General features: G+C 41.5%; 1 protein-coding gene across 4 annotated transcripts in view; it reads left to right on the top strand.

Annotated features, from left to right (window-relative positions):
• Nucleotides 1-23001, top strand: part of alg9 (ALG9 alpha-1,2-mannosyltransferase) — a 186471-nt gene that overhangs the window by 14372 nt on the left and 149098 nt on the right. For 2 of the 4 annotated variants that reach the window (XR_010958296.1, XM_067970972.1), the window contains exons 2-8: nucleotides 5617-5809; nucleotides 6578-6712; nucleotides 9114-9184; nucleotides 10910-10998; nucleotides 12019-12154; nucleotides 13421-13508; nucleotides 14831-14936. Coding sequence is in view for 3 of the 4 variants with exons in the window: in XM_067970972.1 (XP_067827073.1) it covers nucleotides 5617-5809; nucleotides 6578-6712; nucleotides 9114-9184; nucleotides 10910-10998; nucleotides 12019-12154; nucleotides 13421-13508; nucleotides 14831-14936 (818 nt within the window). In the remaining variant the exon portion in view is untranslated. The remainder of the gene's footprint in view (nucleotides 1-5616; nucleotides 5810-6577; nucleotides 6713-9113; nucleotides 9185-10909; nucleotides 10999-12018; nucleotides 12155-13420; nucleotides 13509-14830; nucleotides 14937-23001) is intronic. The other 2 variants (XM_067970973.1, XM_067970974.1) reach the window with 2 other exon arrangements.

Genomic DNA, 23001 nt, shown 5'->3' with positions numbered 1-23001 from the left:
TATGCCTCGGCTAATAAAGGCAAGTATCCCATATGCCTTCTTTACCACCTTATCTACCTGTTCCGCCGCCTTCAGGGATCTGTGAACTTGCACACCAAGATCCCTCTGACCCTCTGTCTTGCCTAGGGTCCTCCCATTCATTGTGTATTCCCTTGCCTTGTTAGTCCCTCCAAAGTGCATCACCTCGCACTTTTCCGGGTTAAATTCCATTTGCCACTGTTCTGCCCATCTGACCAACCCATCTATATCGTCCTGCAGACTGAGGCTATCCTCCTCGCTATTTACCACCCTACCAATTTTTGTATCATCAGCGAACTTACTGATCATACCTTTTACATTCATATCCAAGTCATTAATGTAGACCACAAACAGCAAGGGACCCAGCACCGATCCCTGTGGTACCCCACTGGCCACAGGCTTCCAGTCACAAAAACAACCTTCGACCATCACCCTCTGCCTTCTGCCACTAAGCCAGTTTTGTATCCAAAGTGCCAAGGCACCCTGGATTCCATGGGCTCGTACCTTCTTGACCAGTCTCCTGTGGGGGACTTTATCGAAGGCCTTACTGAAATCCATGTACACCACATCCACTGCGTTACCCTCATCCACACGCCTAGTCACCCCCTCAAAAAATTCAATCAAATTAGTCAGACATGATCTTCCCTTGACAAAGCCATGTTGACTATCCCTGATTAATCCGATGGGGCCAGTTTTTTCTGTATGTAGTGAGGATAGTGCAACACTCTGTGTTGATAGGTGATCATGTGTTTAGTGGCTACACCTATTCCTAAAGGACAGTGGTAAATGAGAAATTTCTTCACCTGCAGCACAGTGATACAGCATATTTGCCTAATGCACTTTGTCATGAAGAGGTGAGAGGTAGGAGGTGGGTTACTGCTTGCAATGTGCTTTGGGGGAGCAAAAACAGGATAGTTTTATTTAATAGGGAAATTTGAAGTTGCCTCAATCTCTCACTACGGAGGTTGCCTGCTCACCCTTTCCACTGTTGCATTGCTGTTGTGTTGTATTGCTCAAAAAGGCCTGTTCAAATAGTTTCTGAATACTTGAACAGATCTAGCAAAAAATGGCTGATGTGTTTTGTATTTTTTTTTTAAGTTTTTGAGATTCCTAAAAAGAAAGCTTTTGAGATTCCTAGACTTTTATAAAGAAATTTTTGATATTTTCATAGAATCATAGAAATTACAACACAGAAGGAAGCTATTCAACCCATTGCATCTGTGCCAGCGCCAACTCTTAAACTGGGACTCTCTACTCTAATCCCATTTCCCTGCCGTTTTACTGTATCCTTTTACATTCATTTTCAAAAACTTAGCCAGTTCCCTTTTTAAGTATTAGAGTCACTGCCTCAATAGTCACTTGTAGTAAAACATTCCATATTCCAAAAACTTTCTAACTTGCCCCTTCTTGCTACTACTGATGATCTTAGTACACCACCTTTTTTCTTATTCGCCAACTAGTACTAAAGCTGCCTAGAACTGTTAGTATCTCTACTCCTTATATGACATAAATATCTGAGGAAGTTTTTTTGGTAGTGTTGGAATACTTTCAGTACTCTTAACATAAACCTTCACCCGCTTTCAATTAGTGAATGTCTGGTATAATGTCCCTAACTATAGTAACTGAGATTGTTACCTTTCACGACTTAATTAGGGTGAGGGAAGCAAAAAAAAAGAAACAGCCACAACAAAAGAATCGGATGAGCCGTTAAACCAGGGCCCCATCTGCCCCCTCAGGTGGACATAAAAGATCCCATGGCACTATTTCGAAGAAGAGCAGGGGAGTTCACTCTGGTGTCCTGGCCATCATTTATCCCTCAACCAAAATCACTAGATTATTTGTTCATTATTACATTGCTGTTTGCTGGAGCTTGCTGTGCACAAATTGGCTGCCACGTTTCCTACATTGCAACAGTGACTACACTTCAAAAAGTGCTTAGTTGGCTGTGAAGCATTTTGGGACGTCCTGAGGTCGTGAAAGGCGCCATGTAATTGCAGGTTCTTTCTTTAAAATGTGTGTATTTTAATACACGGAGTATAAAACAAATTGGGGAATTAGTCATTTTTTTAAATGACAAATCATGACAAAATAGCAGTAGCTGAAATATGGCTATAACTGGGCCAGGATTGTCAATTAAATAAATATTCCTGGGTGTAAAACTTTCATTAGGAATGGGGAAGGAAGAAAGGGAGGAGTCACTGCATTAATTAGAGACAATATCGTAGCACTGGTGCATAAGATTTTAAATGGAGAAATGGTCCAAATAGAATTCTTTTGGATTGAGTGGAGGAATTAGCAATGTGATAGACCACTGAAAAATGCAAAGAAAATTGAAGATAAAGTTTGTAGACAAATTAGCGATAGCTCTATTTACAGTAGCGTTACATTGGAAGGCGATTTTAATTATCCAAGAATAGACCGGAATAGGGAAAATGTTTGTGGTGCACACAGGGCTGTTTTTTGCAATCAATATGTTGCTACTCCAGTAAGGAAGGAAGCACTACAAGGCCTCCTGGTGGGTAATGATGTAGAGCAAGTAGGCGACTTTTGGGAAACCGTGACCATAATATAATTAGGTTCTGTGTAAAAATAGAAAAGGAAAAGGATACTTAACTGAAAAAAGAAAATTATAGTGATTTTAAAAAGGGACCTTGCCCACATTAAATGGGGGAAAAAAAATTGACAGAACTGTAGGTCAGCAATATTTAAATTCGGGATGGAAAGGGTACGAATCAAGTGCATTCCACTAAGGAAAAATAAAAGTCAAAGGCTTGTTTTCTGTGGATGAATAGGCTGTGGACGCTGAGTCATTGAGTTTATTCAAGGCTGAGATCGATAGATTTTTGGACTCGAAGGGAATCAAGGGATATGGGGATCAGGCAGGAAAGTGGAGTTGAGGTCTAAGATCAGCCATGATCTTATTAAATGGCGGAGCAGGCTCGAGGGGCCGTATCTACTCCTGCTCCTATTATGTTCTTATGTAATAGGGAGATCAGATCAAATTTGAAACCAAAAAAGCAGTTCACAGGGCAGATATTAACAGTGAAAGCCAAGGCCAACATAAAGAATGTAGGAAAGCTACAAAAAGAGAGATTGGAAAAGGTCAGAGGCAATACAAGAAAGTTAGCAAAAACATTAAGGGCAATAAAAAGACTTCCTATAAGCCCATTAATAGTAATAGGATAGTCAAAAGAGAAGGATATTGGAGAGGAGGTAATTCCTAAACTGATTGAAAGCAAACGAGCGAGTATAATAAGTAAAAGGAAAGTATTAGCAAGTTAAAGAAGGACAAGATGCTGGGACCCGACTGGATATGTACAAAGATCCTGAGAGAAATGGGGGAATACATAGTGGAGGCCCTGAGAGTTATATTTCAGGGTTCTATTAAACGCGAATGTGTGCCGGAATGTAATACCCATTTTCAAAAAGGGAGACAGAACTAAACCAGGTAATTACAGGCCTGTTGGTTCAATATAATTTTTGGTAGCTGAAATGACTAAATATCTAGATGAAGAGAACATAATTCGAAGCACACAACATGGATTTCAGAAAGGAAGATGGTGCTTGGCAAACCTGATAGAGTTCTTGGAGGTACAGATATGGTGGACTTTCAGAAAGCCTTTGACAAGATACCACACTGGAGATTATTGGAGAAGATTAAGGGGTGTGCAATTGGCGGGGTCCCAGAAAATTGGATTTAAAAACTGGTTGGAAGGGTGGAAACGGAGAGTAGGAGTTGATGGCGGTTTTTCAGAATGGTTGAATCCGGGTTCTGTTCTGGGACTGCTTCTGTTCACTGTGTACTTTAGCTATTTGGATATAGGGCTAGAGGAAGTGGGGTCCAAATTTGCAGACGATACTAAAATAGGAGGCATAGTGAATAATTCTGAGGACCAAAGGAATCCGCAAAGGGAGATTGATAACATGGTGGAATGGCAAAATACGTGGCAGATGGAATTCAATGTCAGTAACTGTGAGATGATACATTTTGATAAAAGTAATTGAATGGGCAAAGCAGTGTGATATGGAAGAGCAAGGGGATTTTGGGGTTTAGGCTTACAAGACAGTAGAAGCAATGCCTCCAGTGGATAAGGCAAGTGTAAGGTTGTTATGTCACCATTTTATAATAGCAAAATGCTACGCTAGAGTTTTTTCATTGGGAAAAGCCTGGGAGGAACTGTGGGGCGAGGTGCCCAGATCCATCTGCCATTTTGTTTTTCACAAATTTCAGGTTTTTTTTGCCTGTTTATTGGCTTTTTAAAACCTGATCTTCAGTTTTTTTTTTCTTAGCCAATAAATGGGGTGTCCGGCGCCCCTTCTCCTGTTTGCAGGCCTCTCCCCCACCCGCTTAACCCATCTGCAGCCCCTGGATTGCCATCTCCTGCCCCACATTTCATATCCTTGTTAGTACAATGGCTGGACCTCGAGCCTACTGGCTTGGGCATCCCCCCCTTACCAACCCTTTACATACCTGATCCTGGCTTCTCTCTGGGAGCTTTCCGTCCAGTGACTGCTCTTCTGGTGGTTAAGCTGCCACTCGATCATTAAACAGCAGGAGTTCTTTACATGTGCTCAAACGCATGATATACTTAACACTTCTGCTGGTTGCTAGATATTTGTAAACGAATGGAAAATGCAGTGTGTGCGTTTGTGCGCGTGTATGTGTATGCAAGTGGGTGTGTGAAATCTAGTCTCTTTTTAATTTCCTTTTTAATTTAAAACTGTAACTTGGTGTCTTAAGTGGTAAACTGAGGGCCTCTTCTTTAACCGATGTGTTAAAGAGGCTTTTAGTTTCTTTAACTCACTTTTCATGGTGCGGGTACAGCAATGAATTCTGCCACAGGGGGGAGCCATTTATATGGTCTTGGGGACAGCAAATCAGAATATCCTCCAAATCACTGTGAGCAATGCCGTAGGACATCTGCTAGGGAAAAAAAATCGTACGGGATTGGGGAATCATTCAACCAGTGTTCCTGCTATGTGATGCCTCTCGGTGCTCTGATCCACACACATTGTACAAATACAGGAACAGAAGGGGGTCTTGTAGATTTAAATGTATTGGCTGAGGTCATTATGCCTGAGTTCAGCTTGACTCTGTTAGAAGCACTCTTGCGTGTGGGTCAGAAGGCTGTGGGTTTCAGCCCCACGTCAGGACTTGACATTTCGTCATCCAAGCTAATACTCCACGGCACTGCTGGGGAAGTACTACATGGCTGGAGATGCTGTCCTTTGAATGAGATATTAAAGTGAGGCCATTTCTGCTTGTTGAAGTGAAATGTTAAGAGATCTCATGGCATGATTTGACAACGGGCGGGGAATTCTCCCAGTGTTTATCAATGTTTATCTCTTAAACTAACACCACTAAGAAAAAAATCAGTTGGTTACTGATCTTATTGCCGCTTGTGGGATGTTGCTAGTGCAAACTGGTTGCCATATTTGCCTCCATAATCACCGCATTCCAGTAAGTGGTTCATTGTGTAAAGTGCTTTGAGTCGTTTTAATGTGATAAGGCATTATAATTTAAGGTCTTTTTGTTACCTGTCTAATAGTTTATTTCTTCTATATCCCATACCAAATCCTGTCATCCCTTTAATTTAGCCTGTACCCAGTCCAATTTATCTCCCCTTACCGTCGATATTTGCCCCTTTCCAGGCAATCAGGTGCTAGAGCAGGACAAGTATGGGCACCCGAGGGTTCCACGGCCTTTAAATGCCTCATCTCCGCACGGTTCTGCGCAGCGTTACTCAGTAACATTTCAGACTGTGATGAAACGTTCAACTATTGGGAGCCAGTAAGTCTTTTGAAATCCAAATTTAAAGGGAAAAGTTGAAGTGTGAGAGGCGTTCAAAGTTGGTGACTTGTCTGTTTAGTAATACTTCCATTTAGCCCAAGGGATCATCGTGCAATTTTTTTTAATGAAGTTTCTGCAACAAACTTATGTTAAGTGTAGAAATGACTTTCCCCAATTAATCGCAGTATTCAGTTGCTTGGTGTTATTTAATGCAGATACCTTTCAGAACAGTAAGAGTTTATTCAGTACTGCCTCGAGGGTTAGCAACCTCCTGATCCCCACTCCATGGTATATTATGCGGGCCTTGCATCACAGTATAAAGACACAGGTTGGCCCCTTTTGACTTCCCACGTGATGAGTTTTTGTTCGTAACAAGAGACCATAGTAGTCAAAGCACTTTCCTGGAGGGAGGGAGGAAAAGCCAGAGGAAGTGGGAGAGAAGAGACCACAAGAGGTTTTGCTATTCTGTTTGCTTAGGAAATGATCTGTGGAACAAGTAGATAGATGGAATAAGGAGGGGAAAATAAACAAAGGAGTGGTTGGTAATGGTGTAACTGAGTGGTTATGGTGACCTTTTGGGCTACTGGCTAAATCGAGCACTATAACAGGGTTTCAATGTATTTCATTTGCAATAGGGTAATGCTTTCTGTAAGTGGAGTAAAATTTTAAGGAGAAGAGAGGGGAAATGGGGAAATGTGATATGCTGCTGGAAAGATGATTAATCTGTCCAAAGTACAGGTGATTTACGTCTCGTATCTTTGTTTTCAGACTCATTTTCTGCTGTATGGAAAGGGATTCCAGACCTGGGAGTATTCTCCAGTGTACGCCATTCGTTCCTATGCTTATCTGTGGCTACATGTCTTACCTGCATGGTTCCATGCAAATATTTTGCAAACCAACAAGGTGATTTGTTCATAAAAGGCTCTTTGTGTACGATCTGATTGCTGTTCAGCTAACATAGTTAAGGATTTTATTGGCACATTGGAACAGTAGGAACGGGAATAGGCCATTAAACCTCTCGAGCCTGCTCTGCCATTCAATTAGACCATGGCTGATCTGCACCTCAACTCCATTTTCCTGCCTTTGCTCCATATCCCTTGATACTCTTACCTAACAAAAATCTATCTCTCAGTCTTGAAAGTTCCAATTGTCCCAACATTCACAGCCTTTTGGGCAAGAGAGTTCCAAATTTTGACTACCCTTTGCGTGAAAAAGTGCTTCCTGATTTCACTCCTAAAAGGCCTAGCTCTAATTTTAAGATCATGTCGTCTTGTTCTTGATTCCCCCACCAGAGGAAATAGTGTCTCCCTATCTACCCTATCCAATCCTCTTAACATTTTAAACACCTCGATCAAATCACCCCTCAATCTCGTATACTCGAGGGAATACAAACCATGATTAATCAACTTGTCCTCATAGTTTAACCCTTTAAGACCTGATATTCTGGTGAATCTGTGCTGCACTCTCTAGAAGACAGATATATCCTAACTGAGGTTCGGTGCCCAAAACTGAATACAGTACTCCAGATGGGGTCTGACCAAGGCCCTATACAATTGAAGCATAACTTTCTCCCAGTGAGTTCACTTTTTTTTGACTATCTCACTTCTCCTAAAGATGCTGACTGTTGGTTTCATAGATGCCAAGAGCCCTCCAGTGCATTGCCCAAGTGGCCACTTATCACTTGAGAGCCCAGACAGTTAAGTGTTGCCAGTCTATTCAACAGTTGAGCCAATTCAATCCACTCAACCGCACATTCCAGCAGATATTATTGTATTATGATCAGGAGTGGAAACCGTGGCATATTTCTCCCCCTCCTTCCCGGCCCAAGCTCAACTAGAGATCAGCTAACTCAGCACAGTATTTATTTACAGGTATGGTACTGAGCTAGCAATCTGGGGTTCGTGAGTTCAGATCCCATCATGATAAATTGCGCGATTGAATTCAATAGATCTGGACTGGCACAAGGCAAAAATGAGCGTGAAAGCTGCAGAAGTGTTGGGAAAACTCAACTGGTTCACTAATGTCCTTCAGGTAGACCCTACCTGGTCTGGATTATACTTGACTCTCGCCCACACTACGTAGTTGACTTTTAATGCCCTCTGAAGTGGCTTAAAGAGGATCCCCCACATTTCAGCAATAGAAAAAGTCTGGGAATGAACTTGGGGATCTCCTGGTCTTTGTTTCAGTACCACACCATGTGCTGCATTCACAGCCACAGGTGAGCTCGCCACTATTCTTAAAATCATAGAATCTTACAGCACAGAAGGAGGCCATTCGGCCCATTGTGCCTGTGCTGGCTCTTTGAAAGAGCTATCTAGTTGGTCCCATTCTCCTGCTCTTTCCCCATAGCTCTGCAAATGTTTTCATTTCAAGTGTTTATCCAATTCCCTTTAGAAAGTTACGATTGAATCTGCTTCCACCACCTTTTCAGGCAGTTTATTTCAGATCATAACTTACCGCATAAAAAAATTCTCCTTATCGCCTCCTTTTTTACCAGTTATCTTAAATCTGTGTCTTCTGGTTACCGACCCTTGAACCAGTGAAAACGGTTTTTCCTGATTTACTCTATCAAAACCCCTCATAATTTTGAGCCCCTCTATTAAATCTCTGCTTAACCTTCTCTGCTCTTAGGAGAACAACCCCAGCTTCTCTAGCCTCTCAATGTAACAAGTCGCTCATCCCTGGTACCACTCTGGTAAATCTCCTCTGCACCGTCTCCAAGGCCTTGACATCCTTCCTAAAGTATGGTGCCCAGAATCAGGCACAGTACTCCAGCTGAGGCTTAAGCAGTGATATATATTCTATTTGATGAAATATGGATACAGAAATTGTTCTCTTTGAAGTGCAATGTTTTAGGCATCAGCTTTGTGTTCCTATACCACCCACATTAGAACACGTTGTCTCTGCTTTCTGCCATTTGAACAGTGTAGTCTTGGCTCAAATTAATTGCCCAGATGTTAGGTCTAGTGCATCGTCACTTCAAAAAATATAAAATCTTGCAACTTTAAACACGGTCATCTCCAGAATATATAATGAGCCCATGCATATTTTATTCATGTGTGAAACTGTGTGCGCATTAGGGTCACAATAACTGAATAAGGATGCCAAGCTTTGCTAGGATGCAAAGGGAAGAGGGATGACAATGGATAATTTTAAGGGAGTTTATAGAATTGCCATTAATTACATCATCCTGTGAATACTGTTCTAAAAAAGATCAGAGACCGTATTTTATTACTTCAGTTTAGTAATTAGTGTTTGACCTCACGTCTTTCCCCAATTTAATACGAAGGTTTTCTGTTTCCAGGTTCTTGTCTTCTATTTCTTACGATGTCTTTTAGCCTTTTTCTGCTGCATTTGCGAGCTGTACTTTTACAAGTAAGTCAATGCAATTTATCTATTGGCCTATAATGTTACTTTTTTAATCAGAACAGGAAAAAATGCTAATGCTGGAAATCTGAGATAAAAACAAATCTCAGCAGGTAAGTCAGCACTGGTGAAGTAAAAACATAATATTTTGAGTGTAGATCATCAGAATTGTTGTCAGATCTGAGTCTGCACCTACAATATTAACCTATCTTTTCAGATGCTGACGGATCTGCTGTGTATTTGGAGCATTTTCAGTATTTGTTTTTCTCTTGTAGCTGAAATTTTAACTAACTTAAAAACAGATTCTTGTTCTTGTCTCTCCAGAAGTTATTGGTTCCTGTATTTTAAAAAAAATTGTTGCAATAGCTCACCCTCTGTACGTCCAGTGCCACCTCCTTGTGGGGTAAAGTGATAGTGGACAGATGGTGAACTTGTCCCTATCCCACAACTTAACTCTCAAAACTATTCTGACTGCAGGTGGGCGAGAATATTTTATTCTATTTGCCTGTCGGTCCAAGTCTAAAATGATCCTGGAGGAGTAACAGGACGCGGTAAATTTTAAATGACAAGAATTTATAAAAGGTAGATTTTATTGGATCGTTAATTATTTTCATGTTCACCATTCCTAATTAAGACTCGATGGGTGAGATATTCCACTTGTGCTGGCAGATCCTCTAGCCCAATGTTCCATTTAAGTGATACTGAAATTCTTAGAACTTGGTGACAGGAGAAAAACTGTCGAGCTGTGTTTATCCTTGAATCTCTTCCTGTATTCGTCACAAAGCTACATTTGTGAAGCAACCTTTTTTTTTGCCTGCGTATGATTTTATATAAACTTTAAAGAAAAAGAAAAACAGTCCAAAAAAATTCTGCCAATTTCCTTTTCTCCTCTTGCCTTCGTCTCCTGAAGGTGTTGACTTCTTACCCTGTTGCTCTGCAGCACTGGCCCGCTTCCGATACCTTGCTCAACTACCCATTTCGCATTTAACAGCGACTCGTTAGTCTGTTTCTCACAGGGTTTACCACAGCCCAGCCAAGTCTTGTCCTCGCTTCCAGCAGTGGTTACTGGCTAGTGATTGGGAGTGGGAACTTTGGCTATTCTTTGATTTTATCCCTCCCTAACTCGTGGCACTGAAAGAAAGACTTGCATTTATATAGTGCCTTTCATGACCTTAGGACTTCCCAAAGCGCCTTACAGCCAATTAAGTACCTTTTGAAGTGTAGTCACTGTTGTAATGTAGGAAACGTGGCAGCCAATTTGTGCACAACAAGGTCCCACAAACAGCAATGAGATAATGACCAGATAATCTTTTTTTAGTGGTGTTTGGGGATAAATATTGGCCAGGACACCGGGGCGAACTCCCTTTCTTTTCTTCGAATAGTGCCATGGGATCTTTTACATCCACCTGGGAGAGCAGACGTCTCATCCGAAGGATGGCACCTCCGACAGTGCAGCACTCAAGTGTCAGCCTAGTTTTTGTGCTCAAGTCTCTGGAGTGGGACTTGAACCCACAACCTTCTGACTTGGAGACGAAAGTGCTACCCACTAAGCCACAGCTGACACTGAGGCCAATTGGAGCGCCTCCACCAGCACCCAGTTGGGAGTTAACAGAGCCGTGACCAGGGATCGAACCCAGGACCGTCCTGATTTACATAGATCAGCTAATCACTGGATAAACTCACTTTATTTTTTTATGTTTATCTCTAAAAATACATATGCTGGTTGTGTTCTAGAGCTGTTTGCAAGAAGTTTGGGCTCCATGTTGGGCGTCTAATGCTGGCATTTTTGGTTTTGAGTACTGGAATGTTCTGCTCAGCAGCTGGTAAGTAAAGAGGAAGACTCATGTATATGGACATGGGATTGAGTAGTGAATATGAAGTTAAATACAAGCCTGAGAACTGTGCAGAGAGAAACGAATCAAAGTTGGTTTTCTTAATTAATACTTCATGAGGAAATAGCTTCTGATGTTTGTGTTTGGCCCCAGCAGTGATGCTGAAGCTAAATCTTCTGTCTGAGTTAGGAAGGGAGCTGGCTTATGGATTCCCAGCCTCAATCGTATCACGGGGGGAAAGATGAAGTGGCTCACCACGAAACCGGAGGCCAGTTTACCCTGGACAATCTCCGCTAACTCCCAGCAGTTGAATCTAGAATAGCAGAGGCGGATCAGCAAATTCCTGCCTCGTACCACATCAGGGAATGTTAGCCAGCATGGGAGGGCTTAAGCAGGGGTGGGGTGGGGGGGGGGGGGGGGGGGGTGGAATTGGTTGTTGATCTTCCCATCCCTGCGGCACATGGTTTATTCAGATGGCAGCAGTGGGAGCCTGGAAGCATGGGTGCAATTTGGAAGAGTGCAGGGGAGAAGTTCCGTAAATACTGGTTGCTGAGTAACGCCAGAAAGTTGAAGAACCTTTATGCTTCATTGTTGCCGCACGTTACCCTACTGGTTTCCAAATCAATAAAAACTTAATACAGGGTTCTATCTCCCAGCTTTCTTCATGGGCTGCAGGGGGCAATAGGATGGAGCTTCAGGCTACATATAAAGTTTAAATCCATGTTCCCATTCATTTACATATATCTCCAGTTGCTGATACTTAGAGTTGCAATTTAGGATTTACACACTTTTGAGGCAACAGCTCTAAGTAAAACCATCCCACAAAATTCTAACAGGACAAGCCAGTGAATAAGAAATAAAAGAAGAAAAAGACTAAGTTTGCCAGGGCTTCAGGGGCTGCAGTTTGGACACCCCTCATATTGTTGACAGACTCGCCTTTATTTTAATAGCCACGAATAGCAACTTGGTTAACTAATGGATTTATTTTATGTCGTCTCTCTCGTTTTTCAGCATTCCTCCCCAGTAGTTTTTGTATGTACACCACACTGATTGCGATGACTGGTTGGTTTACGGATAAGAATGCTGTGGCTGTACTGGGCGTGGCAGCTGGAGCCATTGTGGGATGGCCTTTCAGTGCGGTTCTTGGGTAAGAAAGTCTCACAGTGGCACTTTGAAGTGCCCATGTTGAAATTGTTGTCTCACTTAAAGTTACCCATCCTTGGAGAATGAGTTCAGTTCTTTGCTTGTTTTTAAGTTACCCCCTTATTTGCACTCCCCCTTCAATATTGAATACTAAAGGAAAGAACTCTTACAGGGTTACATTATGGGAACATCAGAACAGGCGGAGGCCGTTCAGCTGCTCGAGTCTGTTCCGTCATTCAATTAGATCATAGCTGATATGTATCGTAACTCCATCTAACTGCCTTGTCTCCGTAACCCTTAATACCCTCGTCTAACAAAAATCTATCAATCTGTTTTGAAATTTTCAATTGACTTAGCCTTAACAGCTCTTTGGGGGAGAGCGTTCCAGATTTCCAATACCCTTATGTGAAGAAGTGCTTTCTGACATCACCCCTGAAGACCTAGCTCTAATTTTAAGTTACTGAATGCAATAATGCAAGGTAGCTAAATAAATGCGTGCAATTGACTCTAAAGTGTGCTTTGGCTAATGACTATCATATTAATTCAGCCCCTTTACACTACCTGTCTCGGTCTCTCTTTGGTGCCACCAGGATTGAGGTTGAAACAAAGGATTCCAAGAATCGAGCAAAAAAAAATATATAATTCTTTAAAATGATTTTATTTGAACTTTGTTTCCCCAAAGATTCTTGAAAGAAACTCTAATTTCTGTCTATCAGGAGTCTCCATCAGAATCTGTTCTTGTTTGATGGAACTGATCGAAATACAAGGCTCTGTTTCTTCCTCTCTCTCCTCTTCGCCCCCCCCCCCACCTTACATTTATTTTATTGTTTTACAAAAATGTGTATTGTGCTCATCTTTGCCTTTTTAATATATCAAAACTTTTTTTTAAAATCTTGATCGTGTGATTTTTTAAAAAAAATCCTCACTGGATTCTGAAATAAAAATTGAAAATACTCAGCATGCAAAAAGAGAAAGGAAGGGTTAATGTTTGGAGCAGGACTCGGATGAAGGAGGGTCCTTACCTGAAATGTTAGACTTTCTCTTGTCTCCTTTCAGATTCAGGCAGAACTGTTGTGTATTTCAAGCATTTTCTGTTTTTTTTAAGAACCCATTGCATTTAGTCCTGTATAGGACACAGTATAGTTTCCTGAAGTACAACCAGCCTTACTGGTTTCTTTAGCTGACAACCTGCTTTCTGCACTGTTTTTATATTAAAAAAAAATTCTAAAATTTTTTTGTAAATCTAATCCCATGACTCCTTGCTCATTAGGTTGCCAATAGCATTTGACCTACTAGTGCTGAAGAGGAAGTTCCAGAGCTTTATTACATGGGCAGTAGTGGCTTTGCTGCTCTTTCTGGTAGGTAAAGAACCGGGAAGATTATTAAGGGGCTTAATCAAGAACTTCTTACTAAATAGGTTTAGTCCAAGTTCGAAGTGTAGGTCGCCCTTTGTGCTAGCACCTCACTCATACACAGGAACAGGAGTAGGCCATTCAGCCCCTCGTTCCTGCCTCCGCCATTTGATAAGATCATGGCTGATCTGTGATCTAACTCCATATATCTGCCTTTGGCCCATATCCCTTAATACCTTTGGTTGCCAAAAAGCTATACATGCAAGAGAAAGCTTATTTGATAGATAGCAGGCAACCTGCTCCCCAGGAGGTTGACTTCCTTCCTCCCCTCCCCCTTGGTGCTTTCAATGGTCAAAGCACCTTAATAATGGGCTGATGGGGCTATGTGGAAAACCCTGCCTGCTAGATCATGGTAGAGAGTACAAGTACAACCAATGTGCTGGACCTCCCGATTGTGTCTTCAGACTGCCAATCTCATTTATTTTAATAAAGAACATTTTACATGCTTGATATTTTTGTTTGGGGATGAGGCATAGTAGCATATTTTGTACTTTGGTTAGCTGGATATCTGACATGGGAAAACCCACCTTCCTCTCAAGAAATTCCAAACGGAGAAGTCTACATAAGTGGAACTTCCATTTGCCCGATTATGGAGTAAACATTCCCTCTCTCTGTAAGGACGCATCCTACTTGCCTAAGCTTGGAGCACTTTCCGATTAAAATAAAATATAGTTAAGCTACAATTCTGGGATGGGTTGAAGGAAAATCCCAACAAACAAGTGTCTCTCCCTGAAAGTACTGCATGTGACGTGCCAGTGCAAATTCCATCCCCCCCAACCAGCCGAGTCCAGTCAGTCACCTTAAACACCCACTGGGAAATTTGTGTATATCGTAATGGGAGTTGAACTTGGGGAACTTGGATCTTTGCTCCCCCCCCCCCACCCCCCAACGAGATTTTGCTCGGTTCTCCCAAACCGCTCTTCCTGTTGCCTCACTCCAAATCGATCATCTTAAGGCCATGATGATGCATTTGTCTTCTGATTCCCTATGATAAGTTACAGGGTTTGCCAGATTCATGTCTACCCTGCAGGATATTGCTACCCTATGCATTATTAGCCTGGGGACATCCCAGCCACGGAGATCTTGCAGTACCCTCCCATACATCCCTAATCAGGGTTCTATTATTTTGTTAAATGCCATCCCTGCTCAAGGATGGGAACGTGGACGAAAGCCTTAATGCTCCTCTGTATTTTGGTAACGAGCTTTGTTGTTGTCTGTTGCCTGAATTTATCTAAAATCAGGACATCATTGTGTGTTTTGTGTTGCAGTTCCCCCTTGTGATAGTGGACAGCTATTACTATGGAAAGTTGGTGATTGCACCTCTGAGCATAGTTGTTTACAACGTCTTTACCCCACATGGGCCTGACATTTATGGTAAGATTTTGCTTGTGTGCGTGCGGTGTGTGTTTGTTTATAAAAGGTTTCTTTGTATTGCTAGTTAAATATTAAAGCAGCAGTGTGCGTGTGTTAAAGTATGTTTCCTATTAAAGTTGCTGAGTTTGGCTTTGATTACAAAAGCTACTATTGCTCAGTTTTATTGTTTGTTTAAGTAGCTATAACTGAGTGTTTCCTGGCCACTTTGATCCACTGTTGCATTGATGTTTCAAATAAGATTTTAAAGGTGAAACAAACACGAGACCAAAGTCTGTAGACAATTTTTATGCCTAGTGATTGTATGTGGCCGTTTCTGCTATCTGGTTCCGATACTAAGCAGCATTAAATCATCATTTTAAAAAAAACTCGAACCACAACAAACATTAACCAAGGCCAGCTCTGTGGAGATTTGATTCATTCCCACGCACAGTCTCGGCATGTGTTGGGAGTCTTCTCTGCAGCTATGCACTCACTTAGCCCTCTTGCTGCAAAAAATAAATTAGACAGGCTGTTCCAATCAAATCTCTGTTTTGTCTTTACACTCCATTCCTGATAACTCATCATGTTTTTGCACTATTATCCAATAATTTGACTAAGCAACCTTGAATAAAAATGAGTAGACTGTATTTGGTGTTACAATCAGATTTAATCAGACCGAGTGGTGCATTGAGTGAGAACACTTTCCTTTCACCTTTGCAACCTGCAAATAACACTTTTCTAATTGGGGGGGGGGTGGTGGGGGGATTATAATTTGAGTAGATTTCTTAGCAGAGCCTATTCAGTGAGGGCAATGTACCCAAACACTGATGTACTTTTATTAATTAATCCTACTGTACATTAAAGTGAGAAGTTAATCGATGTTTTTCCCTTCCTGAAAATAGATGGTCAAAATCCTTTGTAAATTTGTAAATTTTATTGATGTATTTACTGCCCCTCATGTTGTAAAATAATATTTCATCAGCTTTGGGATCACTAACCAGTTCATAATGATGGTATCTTAGGTTGGCAAGTAGATCACAAAATGCTGAAGCTTTAAGTATCCTGTATTATAAATATCATAATCCATGCACTAATCTATTGGGAAAGGTTATATTGCAGAAGGGTGCATTACTGGATGACGGAATATTTACGAGCTGATTTTAACTACATGATAATTCTGGAAGAAGGATAATTTGAAGAGTGCATTTCATTTTTATTTCTGCTGCAGTGCACCATCTTACCACAGGATGGCTCTCTTGAGCCGAGAGCAAAGTTTGTTCCTTTTGTTAAGCAGGGAAATATGCTGAGTTAGCTGATCAGTCTTGGGAACCTGTCGTTGGTCTCAGTGTTGCTGGGAAGGAGAAAATTAATCAGGGGTCCAGCTCCTGATTGAGCACATTCTGACACGTGCCTAAATGCAATGTGCGTGGCTGTCAGTTGAGAACAGGATCGGGCTTTGACCATATGTTGCCCCCTCCATGGTCAAATAGCTTAACTGGCACTAACTGTCTAGATTCATGTACGAAGAATGACCCCTGGGACGAGGTACCACAGGTCTGTCATGGCAGTGAAACTATAGCAGCATGAGTCGGTACCTTCAAGGAGAGGCAGAGGGAAAATAAATAACTTTTCATATACCATGTACTGATGTATAGTTTTCCTGGGAAATAGTCAACTCCAGAAGGTGCTATTACTGGTTGGTGGAATATGCTGGAAAGTTTAACTTAATGGTGACGGAAGACTGAAGAAGGGTTAATTTATAGGATTGAACATTGTTATTTCTGCTGCACTACTCTATTTTACCATAGGGTGGCGCTTTTGAGACAAAAGCAAGGTTTGCTTGTTCTTTTAAAAAAAAATAAACCCATTACTTGAGGCTGAATGTTAATTTCTACTTTAATATTTCTAGCTACAGCTTTTGCAAGAATAAGAAAACACACAACACAATACAGTGACAACTTGCATTTATGTAGCACCTTCAACGTAGTAAAATGCCCTTAGACTCTTCACAGGAGTGTAATCAGACAAAAATTAACACCAATCCAAAGAAGGAGGTACCAGGACAGGTGACCAAAAGCTTGGTTAAAGAGGTAGGTTTTAAGGATCATTTTAAAGGAGGAGAGAGAGAGAGAGGTGGAGGTTTAGGGAGGGAATTCCCGAGCTGAAAGTATGGAGCGAAGGAAATCGGGGGGATGCACAAGAGGCTAGAATTGGAGGAATGCAGAGTTCTCGGAGGGTTGTAATGGTTGAAAAAGAAAAATGGATCCGGGTTCCTAGCTTTGGTCACCATCCAGTGACCCTTGTTGGAAAGTGCACCTGTGTAGACATGGAGTAAAGGCAGGGCTGGGTCCAGCTGTGATGCCTCCGTGGTTAAATAGTCTACCATGCCTCACTGGGTTTGTAGAGGGAATTTGTGAGGGTGAGGAGAGAATATGTTAAAAGTAAATGTGAAGTCCCTTTTTTTATTTGAAGACATGCACAACTTTCCAATTGTGCTTCTATCAGAGACTCATGAGGTTGGAGGCATTTTCACCCACTTATGACTTGAGTAGTTTTGTTGTGAGACACGTAGTGCATTCAACACCTCACCATCGAAACTCAGGTATGAAAATTAAGGGATTCTAAACCACAGTTCACCTACTCTGTCGGGTGGAAGCCGCCTTAAAGGAGTAACCACTAATGTTGTGTCTGTTTTTATTGATCGTTGCTTATGGTTGTGTCTTCCAATCTATGTAAATGGGTGGACTTTTTAAAAAAAAATACCAGGTGAGGATTTGGAAGTGGAGAATAGAACTTGTCTAGGGCAAGATTGTCCTCCCATGAGGTGGCAGAACCCAGGGGTAAATTTGCTTTTGCCCAATGTGTGAATTTTCCCTTATAGGTGGAAATCCCTTTCGTAACGTTCACTGAACGTGCAGCACTGAAGCAGCAACTTTCTTCATCCGCTGCCAAGACTATGTCGGGCCGCAGTGAGAGCTAGTTCATTACGTGGAGCAGGTGTCCTGACGAATATGATTTTAGCTGGATAAATACCTTTTCGGAACAGGATTAGAGTCCTAGGCATGAACTGAGATCAACTGACCTACAGGCCATGATGGCCCTCTAGGACTAGGAGTGGAGGGAGAGGGAGAGGGAGAGGGAGAGGGGGATGTTATCGGAAAGGCAGCAGACCAGAGTTGAACAGTAGCAATGTGTGGATAAATGACTAAATGGGAGTTTTGCCTGATTACCCTGGGGGTGGAGTAGAGTTCATTTTAAGTGTATATTGAACATGGCTGTGGAAGCGACAGAATTGATGGGCCAAATGGTACTTTCTTGTTCCATATGTTATACTCTGAAGAAAAAACTGTCCTGTACAGTAGGACTCCAAACCGTACCAATTATTGAGAGTGGCCCAGGGTGCAGAGTTTTTCCGTCTTTACAACTTTTCATTACTCTGATTGCAGAGGTGAGAATTAATTCAGTATAATAAAATTGTTAAGAAATAATTGACTATATTGGGACTGGTGCAGTTAGTGAGCATGGGGACAGTACTGTAAAAAGATGATGGAATGACTAGGTTTTATCAGACCAAAAGTAACAAAGAACTGTAGGCAACAGAACAGTGGTTCTGTCAATCTACCCAGCTGAGTGAGCTGTGTTTACAATGTTAAAAGGATTTGATAGGGCAGATATGGAGAAGCTTATTTCCTCTGATGGGGAAATCAAGAGAAAAGGGACATAATCATAAAATTGTAACTAGGCCATTCAGGAGGGAATTTGGGAAGCACTCTTTCCGCTCAAAGGGTAGTAAAAATTTGGATCACTTTTCCCCCCAAAAGGCTATGGATGCTGGGACAATTGGAGATTGCAAGACTGAGATATAGATTTTTGTTAGGTGACAGTACCAAGGGATATGGAGCAAAGGCAGGAAAATTGAGTTGAAGTGCAGGTCAGCCATCATCTAATAGGATGGCAGAGCAGGCTTGAGGGGCTTAATGGCCTATTTCTGTTCCAGTGATCCTATGAGCTGCCTATCATTCCTGAACCTTAGCTGAATGGACAGTAATGTTACCACTGGTGTTAGTATTACTTTCTGTAGCTGATGATAAACGTAAGTTTACTGTTTTCCCTAGTTTTCGCTTCTCTTCTCCGCCCCCTGAAGATGTCGATTTGTAATATGGAAAAGTTGCACAGGTTCTGACAGCCGCCTTGTGTCTCATCCCAAGTGCTTATTCTTTGTATGAGTCTAGGCTGTAAGTGTTAGCAGATATTCAACTGTGGAAGGCCTGATCCTATCCTCGCCCAATGTTCCCTGCTGGAAAGTTATTGGATAGTGATCAGGAGCAGGATCCCTGGAAGATTTTCCTCTTCACGGGGGGTGATTAAGCCAAGTGTAGTGCCCCCATCTGCTGCTCCAGCTGAGATCAGCTAACTCTGCATGGATTAGGGATCAAATGTTAGACCTTCTGGTCTGTATGCCTTACTGCACCATGTGATGCATTTATCCACTGCATCATTGAGGGGCTCCCAAACTGGGGACTCTGTTCCAGCCCATCTTTACTACAGCTTTTCATTACTCTGGTTGCAGAGGTGAGAATTAATTCAGTATAATGTTAAAATTGTTAAGAAATAATTGACTAATTATATTGGGATTGGTGCTATTATTGAGCATGGGGACAGTACTGTTTTTAAAAAAAAAAGTCATCTAGTCGTCCAGAATCGGGTTCCACTGGAATCTCGACACTTGCAGGTTTAAATGGCACAATGCGGTGTTGGCATATGAGCACATTGACCCATGAAGAGCAGGGAGTTCTTGGTGTCCTGCCCAACGTTCATCTCTCAACCAACACCACTGAAACAAATTAACTGCTCATTTACCTCCTATGCTGTTTGTGGGACCTTGATGTGCACAAATTGGCTATCCATTTACCTACAAGAGTTACTACACTACAAAAGTAATTCATTGTGTGTGAAGTGATTTAGGGTGATCTGAAGATGTGAAAGATTCTATATAAATGCACGGTCTTTGTTCACTGGCTGCTATTTAAATGAAGGTGTTGAACCATTTAAAATAAACCGGTTAGTACCTTCAATCCATTAGAACACACAGGATTTTTATATGAATGAGTTAATGGGTTTATTTGCTAATGCAGCATTGTGCAGTTTTACTCCATGGGATGGTTACTAATGTGTTGTTGCCAAGCAAAATATGATTTGTTGGAATAAAATCGGTAACTGACATTCAGTTTTTAACAAGTAAAGCTACACTTTGACTATTATAAAGGATGATTTAGACATTTACGAGTCTGTATATAACAATAGCTATAATATAAAAAGTATTGTGTGTAGCTTGTACTTCCAGTAAGTATTCCGCTTATTTCCTGTTATACGTTCCCATTCACACTTTGTTGATAACACCCCTATTGTTACAGAACAGTGAATCCCCTGACCCAGCATGAGCAACATCATGGGAGGTGTGTGTGTGTGTGTGTGTGTGTGTGTGTGTGTGATATATATACTCTGCTTATACACATCAATTTATTATATTGCTTACATTAATAAAAAATAAACTGTAAAGGTTGACTTCTATAGAAAAGGACTCCAGGAATTCTTAGCTTGAATTTCTGCCCATCTTGCAGAGGTTGAAGTTGAAAAGATGTCATTTCTGGATGCTGCTATCCTGTCAGTTCATAATTTTCCAGAAATAAAATCTTTTGGCGACTGATTTACATCTTGTAGAATCCAACTGCTTCCTGATGCATAATCCTCTGAGCAGTGAATGAATAGACATTGAATATAATTAATTTCCAGGCTGTTTGCACTGGTGAATCATAATGGAGAGACTAGGCTCTAACACACTGACCACTAGAACAGTGCGTCACTGGTTGAGTCAGCTGTCTTTCTGACGCATCTGGTCCCTGCTCATATCAATTCTGGTTTGTCAGCTTAAGCCGAGCAGAACAGGTTGGAAGGCAGAACTGAGGTGAGCTTCAATTATAAGCTGCAGGAGGAGGGATGAGTCATGACTCTTAAACCCCCCCCCTTCACCCTATTGCTTTGGTTGCGAGCAATATACTGTTCGTGAAACTTTCTCAAGTCTCAGCTTTTGTAGCTACTTTTTCTGGATGACGTTATGCCGATATGTTAGTTGTTAAAGTGTAAAGGAGAGCCATGAATGGAATCGATATTGTGAGGCTCACCTTTACAAATTACTCACAATCTAGGGAGGGAGTCCATGATTGAGGTAGTTATGCAGCTCAGTGGAAGGAGTAGGCTTATTAAGTCACATGGCCTTTTCTCATTCCAATTTATGTAATGTTTTTAACCAGTTTTGTTCCAGTTGCTAACTTAATAACTGATATAAATAATTGACTGGAAGGGTATATAAAGTAGCACCCATTACCCACTCCCCTCTGCCCCATGCCATTGAATTTCAGGAGATAGTCTGTCCTTTATTAGTAAACACTGAAGATGTGAAGTGGTCCAAACATCTCCCAAAGACCCAGTTAGATCAGTTGAACTTATTTGGTCTCCCTCTCTGTAGAATGATGCTGCAGGTAAAGTCAACTTATATAGAGAGAACATTTATATGAAGTATTTTGTGTATTATATAGAGTGTGCATCTTTAACTTTCTTTGACATCCATTACTTGAAGCCTGTTTGTGGTTTTCACTGTGCATTTCCTTTTTTTAAAAAAAATTGCATCACTCCCCCTGCTCCCACCTTGCTAGATTGTGAATACACACTGTCCTGTTTGGTACGATGACCTAGCCTGTGGATATCTTTAGGTATAACATCAATTGTACTTGGTCAATCCCGAGATACTTTGGGCATTGTAAATCCAATTGTGCACATTTGTGGGAGAGTTCTAAGAACTCTGCGCTCCTTCAGTTCTGGCCTCTTGTGCATTCCCGATTTTCGTCGCTCCTCCATTGGCCTTCAGCTGTCTAGGCCCCAAGCTCTGGAATTCCCTCCCTAAACCTCCTTTTAAGATGCTCCGTAAAACCTACCTGTTTGACCAAGCCTTTGGTCACCTGACCTAATATCTCCTTTTGTGGTTTGGTGTCAAATTTTGTCTGATAATGCACCTGTGAAGGGCTTTGGGATGTTTGTTAAAGGCGTGTTAAATCGCATGTTGTTGTTGAATCCCAGCCAGAAGCTGGCCAAATTCACACACCCTTCAGTTGAACATTTATAACTATGTGCAGCAAGAGTAGAACTAACAGATTTGAAGCTGAAGTACCATCTGGGTTAATGAAAGCATCAGTACTGATGCCAATATACTGTTGAACAGAGTAACTCATTGAAGCCAGTCCTTGTCTCTTTGCACCTCGGGTGATAAGTTGGTTTCAGCAGTTCCTGGGCCCCTGTGAGTGTTGCCACTAATCAAACCTGGATCGTTACTGTGTATCTGTTCAAATAAGTAAGACCTGAATTACTTCAAAATCACCATACAATGAAAAATCGAAATTGTTGGCTTGAGGGGAGGGGGGAGGGAAAGACACACACACTTAAGCTTTAAAAACCTTTATTCCATTAAATCAGGAAGTCAGTTTTGACATGTATCTGTGATATTTATCTTGCAGTTCATTAGTTTTACTGTGCACTAGCAGATGGTAGCTTGTAATTTAACACCTTTTCGTGATCTGGCATAATGAATGTAGTCTACAGGGGATTACTCCACATTATCATTCCATTACACAAAAAGAAACAAATTGAAAGCTTGTTTTCCCTTTTTTAGCGATGCGTGTTATGATACCAGGTTGCTCTGGAAGTAATATTGGTGCAGCTTCCTGCATTAACAAGGGATAATTAAGATTCTACAATTCTAAATTTTAAAGTGTAGGTGCAAACTTTGTTATGAGGTCCGCATATATTTAGAATTTTTTTTTGGAAGCAATTTTTTTTCTCTTCCCCTCTCCCCACCAATATTCTCAATGTACAGTTACCCCATCCCCGAGGCGCATGCCAATGTTCCTGAGAGGGTAAACAGGTGGCTCGCTCCCAGCACATGCATGAGGTACTCCACCTTGGTTGCCGAGTTCTGGGGGCTACCAACCCCATCCAGCTTAGCTTCCCCCCACCCCTGCCCTCATATCAGTGC

Source organism: Heptranchias perlo, chromosome 33, assembly GCF_035084215.1.
Source record: "Heptranchias perlo isolate sHepPer1 chromosome 33, sHepPer1.hap1, whole genome shotgun sequence".
NCBI classification, from domain to species: domain Eukaryota; kingdom Metazoa; phylum Chordata; class Chondrichthyes; order Hexanchiformes; family Hexanchidae; genus Heptranchias; species Heptranchias perlo.
This window is presented reverse-complemented; position numbering and strand designations above follow the sequence as displayed.